Below are 9361 nucleotides of genomic sequence, written 5' to 3'. Positions count from 1 at the left end.
CGCTAAGCATTTCGCCCGGCGTGCTAACGTTTCTGCTAGCTCGCCGCTACAAAAATAGAAAATTCTATCTAGCTAGCTAGATACTGAGAAAACAGTTACTTTTGTCTAAATTCAATTACAACCATATCTCGGCCATTTCATTAATAAAACCATCATTAGTATAAATAAATATAAAGAGTTATAAATGTTTTATTGTCTGCTTTGTTTCGACATTGCATCCTTTTATTGTCCGCTTTATTTAGAGCACTGCATCTTTCAAAACTTCCATGCTTCCTGAGATTCGCCAACACTACACCTGATTTTCTCCCCTCCATACACACGCAAGCATGTATCTGACTCATACACTATTCACTATTCAGAAACGTTAGCACGCCGGGCGAAATGCTTAGCGGTATTTCGTCTGCCACTGCGTTCTGAGTTCAAATTCCGCCGCGGTCGACTTTGCCTTTCATCCTTTCGGGGTCGATAAATTAAGTACCAGTTACGTACTGGAGTCGATATAATCGACTTAATCCGTTTGTCTGTCCTTGTTTGTCCCCTCTGTGTGTAGCCCCTTGTGGGCAGTAAAGAAATAGGTATTTCGTCTGCCGCTACGTTCTGAGTTCAAATTCCGCCGAGGTCGACTTTGCCTTTCATCCTTTCGGGGTCGATTAAATAAGTACCAGTTACGCACTGGGGTCGGTATAATTGACTTAATCCGTTTGTCTGTCCTTGTTTGTCCCCTGTGTGTGTAGCCCCTTGTGGGTAGTAAAGAAATAACACTATTCACTTTCCAGACATTTGTACATTACTGCATTTGCTTTATACGCACTTTTGACAAGTTGTAGTGCACCTGAGCACTGTATACAATAATTTCATTATTATTATAATTTTACAGTGGAAATAGAGGTGGATTAACATTATCTAAGTGGGGGATTACTCTGTTGAACTATTACCTTAGTTATTTCCCCTGAATTATTTAACCTCTGTTGATTGTGTTTAATTATTGTACCTCCTAAAGAAGAGAGCTCCAGTCATTGATTCAAAACTGTGACAAGTCTCTGCAGGAAACACTATTGCCCCGCCTCTCTCTCGCTGGCATTTTTTTGTCTCTTTCTTTCTCTGTCACTGACAAATATTCGGCTCTGACAGGAACAGATGCAAAGAGGAAGGGAAGGAGGAAGCTCACCACATGGGAAGTTCTTGTGGAACAGTTTGGGAAGACAACAATCGTGAGCAGAAGGAATTGTGTTGGCAGCAGCCTCAACAGCTGAATGATGTTGTTGGTTGTTTTGCCAGGTTTCACTACTTGACTTTCCTGTCTGTTTGATGTCCTTAGAAACAAACGGTGCGGCTTCATTGCGCCTCTCGTTTCGTTGCTACTCAGACAAACACTGGCACTGGACAGCGAAAAATCTTAACTTGATGCAAATCGAACAAACATACAAACAAACAGAAGACCATCTGTATGTATATGTATTATATATATGATAAATTTTTCTCTCGTATTTATAATATGGCTCCCACAACAACAACAACAACAGCTGCCGCAACAGAACCATCATCAGCTTCAACCACAACCGAACTAGAAAATAAAACAAAACAGAAAACTGTGAACCCTTTTAAAAACTGCTGTCGATTATTTCATTGGGGACCATGTTTAGCCCTGACGATAATATTTCTGATTTCATTCATGTCTCTAACCTGTACGTTGATCTGGTGGCCGATAAGTACAGCTGGTGGACTTCTTAATTTATCAATATTTATAATTTGGGACATCTTAACACTCTATAATTATTTTATGGCTGTTATAAACGGTCCCGGATATGTCCCTCATGGATGGAAACCTGTAAGTTTTTCACTTCAGTTTTTTTTCTATCTCTGAGCCACAATTTACTTTACGCTTTATAAGTGGGAGACATAGACAGTTGTTGGTTTAATGAGTTGATGTTAATTATCAAATTATAATTTAGATTCATGTTATAAATTGTCTGTTCTAACTTATATTTTCCCAACTGGCAGTTGAGAAATTTTATAGATATTTTTGTTTGTCCAAACAGACGACATCTGGTAAATGTAAACATATAGAATGAAAAAAGGTATTCGATTTTTTTTTTTAATCCACAGAAATATGTTGCCACTATACTTTAATTATGTTTTGGAATTCTATTCACAAAAGTAGTTTTGGCTAATTATCTCTTTCTTCTTATTTTATCCACATTTCTTAAAAAAAGTAATTTCGTTGTTATATTTAACTTTCATTTATAACACAGCTATAACACAGATAAATCATTATTCAACCCTTGGCCGGACCTGATCGAGTAGACTTATGATATAATCAAAGGTATTCTCGCCGTCATACATACCGTCTTGTTGTATATTTAAGAATGTATCGTCTAATTTGTCCTACCTTTTTAAGACTGTATAGTGTTGTTTAAGGACAATTTATCTGTTTCTTCTAGCAAGATGTAGCTGTGTAGAGTTAGGGTGGTATATAAAACCCTTAGAAATCTATATGAAAAAAAAACAACAACAAAAAAAACTGATTTTATATTAGTTCCAAACCGGGGCGATCGCCTGTATACTTATTAATTTGCAAAATTAGAGATTTCTTCTTAGCACAAACGACGGTCTCACGGGTTTTACGTGACTGGCAATTTCATCCGTCCTTCTGGTAAAGCCTCCCTACTTCCTCCTGGCTTAAAGGCCAACGTCCACCTGAAAAAGAACAGACATGATGGGAAAATGTTTCAGCTGATTGTAACAAAACCCAACTTTTTAAAGAAAGGCGTCACATTTCCCCTCATCTGTAACATGAAACTTATGTGGTCTGATTTATATTTTCATGTTTCTCAAGCGTTTTATTGATCTTCAAATTCTTAGTGTCAGAAGATAAATGCATAAAAAGAAAGTAAAAGAAAAAAAAAACTACCTATAAACGTTGCTTAATATAAATTTCAGTGACGTGCAGGTGTGGCTGTGTGGTTAAGAAGCTCACTTTGCAATCACGTGGTTTCGGGTTCAATCCTACTGCATGGTATCTTGGACAAATGTCTTCTACTATAGCTCTGAAGCCCATTGTACACACACACACACACATATATATATATATCATAATGGGGGACTCTGGTTTATGGGGTTACCCTGGGTTTCCTGTCCATAAGGGGTTTGGCTTTATGGCGTATCATCAGATGCCAAACTTGTTGGCCTGCTCTACATCTTAGAGGGTGCTTCTTTTCCAGATTTATGTTTTTCTACAAACAATACACACACACACACACACACACACACATATATGTATATATACACCCATATATAGAAAGAAAGAGAGAGAAGTTTCCACAGTTTCCTTGCATTTCTGTTTGTTTTCCCACCATTGCTTTACCACCAGTGTTGGTTTGTTCACATCCTTGTAACAGTTGTTCAGCAAAAGAGACCTATAGAAACTGATAAATCCTGGGGTTGATTTGTTCAACTAAACCCTCGAAGGCGATGCCCCAACATGGCTGCAGTCCAGTGACTGAAACAAGGAAGAGGTCAAAGATATTTCCAGTTTTCCATACTACAATGGAATTGCTTGTGTTGCTATCATTTACCAGTTTCAATTCTGCGTTATTTCTGTTCTCAGTGTGTTGTTATGTACCGTTCACTGCATCATCATCATCATCGTCATCATCGTTAAGTGTCTGCCTTCCATGCTGGTAAGGGTTGGACGTGTTTAGTGCCTAATTCATGTATCAATGTAGTTTCTTGCTGCAGAGGAGCCACATGGCTACTCAGATTTTCGAAGAGAGGGAAGAAATGGTCGAGTGAAGAGTCAGAGAGCAGAAGTCAAGACTGATTTGGGTTACATAGCCTCATTGCTATCGACACAGACAGCATTTTGGTGCTTCTTAGTGCTTTGAAGTTGAACATTTAAGATTCCTGTAAATCATTATTGATGTTTGTAAATGAAGATGGCCAATCATGTGTGACTGTTAATGGCTTGAAGAAAGGAATTGAATGCTTGCTGGACCTGAAAGAGATAAACTGACTACATTTAGTGTGAAAGCTTGTGTATTAAGGATATTGCTGTTCCCTCTCTGAATGCATGAGTGAATGTCTCATCAGGCAGTGAAGCAGTCTGTAGGTGTTTTGGCCCCTTTCCATCATGACACCGGAGCTGCCTCCAGGGCCATTGAGTGATGCAGGTGACAAATCTTCCACACAGCAACATGAGCTTTGTTGAATCAGATGTTGTGGACTCTGAGCCAAATGTTTCTGTCATCCTCAATGCTCAATGTTGTTGCACCATTTATCCTCTCTCTTGAAACAGATGTAATGGCTTGCTTTCTTAGCAGCTCCTGACAATTTTCTGGCAACATCTTTTCTCCTTTTCAGCTAGTTCAAGCTTCCTGAACACCGAGTGAACCTTGGTCCCAACAACCTATCTTCAAGGTTTACTTTTCAATTGTTATTTGAAATTAGGAATAAATGGTTTACAAGCATCCGTTTTAGTCATTTCATTAAATTGTTTAATGTTTAAATGTCACTTTTAGCTAAATTCTATTTCTGGTTCATATGTATGGTTAAGAAGTTTGCTTCCCAACCACATCATGGTTCCAGGTTCAGTCCCACGTGTCGCATCTTTGGCCCTGGGCTGACTGAAACCTTGCGACAGGAAATTGAAAGAAGCTCATTGTGTATGTGTGTGTGTGTGGTGTGTGTGTATTTGTGCCTCCTTGTCTTGACATCACATGATTGTTGTAAAAGCATGTCATTCATTTCCAATATTCTATGCAAAGCATGTTTGACCATGGGGAAATATTACCTTGCTTGCGAACGTGTGAGGGTTGGTGACAGGAAGAGCATCAAACTGTAGCTAATCTGTCTCTATAAACTCCACCCAACCCATGCAAGCCTGGAAAAGAGGATATTTTAAATGATGATGATGATGATGATGATTTACAGGTTCTGGCTAGTGTACATAATGGATGGGTTTATTTATCATGAAACAATTGAGCCAAATCTGTTTTAGTGAGATTTGAAGTAGATTTCTCAATTATCTTCCAAGACAACTTTGAGAATTGGACGTTTGTAAAAGTATTGTTTGCAGACAGACAGAAACGAAATTGTTTTGTTTTTGAATAATAAAACTCCAGCTGGATTCCTGTGAACATTGGCATATGGTCGACACAACCAAATATGGAAGACAGTCAGAACAAAAGCTCCCTTCTTCAATGAGTGAAAAATTTGAAGTTAGTTAATTACTCCAACGATTGGTTATTTAATTAACAGACATTTTTTCATTTATAAATGGTGAAGATGTTTGCTTTGCAATTATTTGCTCTCATTCGGGTCGGTCTTTAACATATTATGTCTTATACAAGAGTTAGTCTTTGGTCTATGAACATCTTCGAAGTGAAGTTTGGTAGACAACAAAAAACTTGTAGAAGATCTGTTGGTGTGTGTATATATAAAACATGTTTCAGGCATGGCTGTGTGGTAAGAAGTTTGCTTCCCAACTACATGGTTCCGGGTTCAGTCCTACTGTGTGGCAACTTTGGCAAGTGTCTTTTACTATAGCCTTGGGTCAACCAAAGTATTCTAAGTGGGTTTGGCAGATGGAAACTTAAAAGAAGCCTGTCATATATATATATATATATGTGTGTGTGGTGATGTGTTTGTCTTTTTACTACTGTTTGACGAATGGTGTTGGTTTGTTTATGTCCTTGTAACTTAGCAGTTTGGAAAAGAGAGACTGATAGAATAAGTACCAAGCTTTAAAAAACAGTACTGGGCTCAGTTCATTGGATTAAGAATTCTTTAAGATATTGCTTCAGCATGGCCACAGTCTAAAAACTGAAACAAGTAGAAAATAAAAGACAGGCATTAAATGATTATTAGGTTAGTGTTTATTCCCCCCGCCCTGACTGACTCCTGTGCCAGTGGCACATAAAAAGTACCATCCGAATGTGGTTGATGCCCGTGCCGCCTGACTGGCTCTTGTGCCGGTGGCGAGTAAAAAGCACCCACTACACTCACAGTGATTGGCGTTAGGAAGGGCATCCAGCTGTAGAAACCTTGCCAGATCAGATTGTTGTTGCTGCTGCTGTTGTTGTTGTTGTTGTTGTAGAACCAAAGTGTGTGTGATGAGGCTGGACGTGTGAATTACTGCTACAATCTTGTTGACAGCTGTCAGTACAGTTTCGATTGGATCAATTTTATTTCCAATTCTTGAGTCAATTCAAGACAATTGTAAAAGACACTTGTCCAAGATATCACGTATTGAAATCGAACTTGGAACCTTGTGATTGCTAAACAATTTTCTCACCTGTCCAACCATACTGCATCTGTATGTGTGAATGTTTATTTCCCTGTTTCTGGACATGTTTCATTGTTATTAGACCTTTTCAGTGATGTACAACCTTCAACAATGCAACCAGGCAGAAATGATTTAAGAGATATAGAGCTGTTTCTATTGATTGAAACCGAATGGAATGATAACTTAAAATACGTCCAAACCAAAAGAAAAAAAGAAAGATTGTTCCACTTACTATCAGTAGGCCCAGGTTTGGCTTTGTGGTTTTGCAAATTAAGATAAAAAAAATTTTGCAAATTATCTGGTAACCTCACTAGTGCTGGTGGCACATAAAAGGCGCCCAGTAAATTCTGTGAAGTGGTTGGCATTAGGAAGGACATCCAGCTGTAGAAACCATGCCACATAGTTCTGGGTTCAGTCCCCCCGCCACTACGTAACACCTCGGGCCAAGTGCCTTTTACTATTGCCTTGGGTTGACCCATATCCTATATGTAAATTTTGTAGATGGAAATTGTGTAGAAGCCCATCATATTAAATGTGTGTGTCATTGTCATTGTCCCATCAACTCTGCTTGACAACTGGTGTTGGTTTGTTTATGTTCACATAACGATTTGGCAAAAGAAACAGACAGAATAGGCACTAGACTTAAAAAATATTTCCTGAGGTTGATTTGTTTGACAAAAACCTTTCAAAGCAATGCTCCACCATGGCCACAATCCAGTGACTGAAACAAGTAAAAGATAAAAAAGAAAAACAAGCAATATCTCATTGCCCTTCATTAATTACATTATGCATATTTTATTTCTAATTAATTTTAATTACTCAACATTTTTGAGTTATCTACCCTGATATTCTAACCCCAGAATCAATCATTAAACTAATGATTTTTCTCCCCTCATCAATATGAGTGCAATTTTAATTATATTAAAATTTCTTGGGTCACAGCATTTAAATATGTTAGCACCAAACCATGATTACTAGTTACTAGTTTAGCCTGATTGGTAATCAATGAAATCAGCCTAAACTAATCTCAAACGAAGATGAGTCTGACGTTTCTATCAAGGGCAACAATACCTTCTCTCTTTATGGTTCTCTCTCTCTCTGTCTCTCTCTCTCTCAGCCGCTTTGCTTTCTGTTCTGCTCGCATTCCTCCTATTGCATTGATTTATCTATTTCATCTAAATACGCCAAATAGAATCAAACAGGAACATTTGTTCCTGTACTTTATGCTTTATTGTGCAGAACCAGCACTGCTTATCAATGGTGATTTAGCTTCACATGTTGTGATAATCATGCCTTTCCCCAAAGCAAGTGCAGTGAAACCATTTCAAATAAATACAATGAAGAATTCTTCCCTTATATACCATTGTCATCGTTGCCATTGTGCATATATTCCTAATTGGTGTGTGTGTGTGTGTGTGGATAAATCAGCACTCATGCAGTGGGTGTCCAAGTCACTTCAGTACACAAATGTGTGTGTGTGTGTGTGTTTCATTATTGTTTATGTGTGTATATATTCCATATATGTGATTGTATGCATGCAGTTGCTTCTTGGAACCTCAAATGGAGAATCCCTGGAATGTTTTAGAAACTTTCACTGTGACCTTAATTGTATTTAGAGAATACAAATAAGTTTGTTTGATTCTTTTTTGGAGAATTCCAGTTTTCCTAGGTTTTTATGCAGATCTCATCATCATCATCATCATCATCATCATCATCATCATCATCATCATTATCATCATCATCGTTTAAGGTCCGTTTTCCATGCTAGCATGGGTTAGATGGTTTGACTGAGGTCTGAAGAGCCAGCGGCTGCACCAAGCTCCAATCTGATCTGGCAGAGTTTCTACAGCTGGATGCCTTTCCTAACGCTAACCACTCCGAGAGTGTAGTGGATGCTTTTTACATGCCACCGGGACAAGAGCCAGTCAGGTGGGCCTGGCATCAATTACATTTGGATGGTGCTTTTTACATGCCACCAGTACAGGAGCCAGATCTGTTATTACATAACCCAGTGCATCTCTGACAATAGAAACAAATGAATACTGTTCAGCCTGGACATAAAGGGCTGTGGATTTCTCATCAATCCTCCATATACGGTTCCTTTTCCCACCTTTTTTATGAGACTTTCACCTCTTCCCAGTTGCCGATCTCTTCAGCACTGCAGGATTTTGCTTTTTGTCTCTTAGACTAGTGCTTCTCAAACTATCTGATGTGGCATACCGGCTGGTTTTTGTTTCCCAATGTGCCAGGGGCCGGTAATATTTCTTAGTAACATTAGTTTATACCGGAAACAATATATATAATGAATATAATAAAAGTTGACAATTTTTTTTATCTTATATTTATTTTGTAAACAAATAATACAATATTACATAAGCATTTTATAATGTTTCTTTCCTTTCTGGAATCTCACTATGTACTGGCAGCTGATGGCTCGCAGACCAGCGCCATCAGCTGCCGGTACCACCACTTTGAGTAGCACTGAGTTAGAACAATATCTGGTCTGTTGTGCTTACCCTGGGTTGCCATATTCATACCGTCCTCTCTATGCTGCCAATGTTACCCAAGGGAGAGGCAAAAGCTGATAGAGCTTGCCACCAGTGATGTCGCAACTCACGTCTACAGTTGAGTGAACTGGAGCAATGTGAGATAAAGTGTCTTGCTCAAGAACACAACACACAGCCCGGTCCAGGAATCAAACTCACTACCTCATGATTGCCAGCCCGATGCTCTAACCAGTGAGCCATGCACCTTCTTTATATATAATGTTATAGGTACAGTAATGTTCTCTTATTAATATTCCAAAATATTTTGTTTTTCAGAAAGTTGCTGGTGAGGAGAAATTTTTACAATATTGTGTAGAATGTAAGGGTCACAAAGCACCTCGATCTCACCATTGCCGGAAGTGTAAAAGGTAATCAAATATTGTTTCAGTCTTCTTTAAATTGTCACCAATTCCAATCAAAATACATTCATGCATTTATGCCCCCCCCCTGCAATACACTCACATGCACACTAGTATACCCATGTTGTCAAAAATTATCCGATTTTAAAAGAAACTGAAGCTGATATTTAATT

At 38.4% G+C, this 9361-nt stretch overlaps 1 protein-coding gene across 1 annotated transcript in view; it reads left to right on the top strand.

Annotated features, from left to right (window-relative positions):
* Nucleotides 1-1008: 1008 nt before the first annotated feature.
* The window catches only part of LOC106870570 (palmitoyltransferase ZDHHC6), a 30431-nt gene continuing 22078 nt past the window's right edge, over nucleotides 1009-9361 (top strand). Inside the window, exons 1-2 of the mRNA XM_014916696.2 lie at nucleotides 1009-1828; nucleotides 9106-9197. Of these exons, the coding sequence (XP_014772182.1) occupies nucleotides 1448-1828; nucleotides 9106-9197 (473 nt within the window). The 5' untranslated portion in view covers nucleotides 1009-1447. The remainder of the gene's footprint in view (nucleotides 1829-9105; nucleotides 9198-9361) is intronic.

Source organism: Octopus bimaculoides, chromosome 7 (genome assembly GCF_001194135.2).
Source record: "Octopus bimaculoides isolate UCB-OBI-ISO-001 chromosome 7, ASM119413v2, whole genome shotgun sequence".
Taxonomy (NCBI): Eukaryota; Metazoa; Mollusca; class Cephalopoda; order Octopoda; family Octopodidae; genus Octopus; species Octopus bimaculoides.
This window is presented reverse-complemented; position numbering and strand designations above follow the sequence as displayed.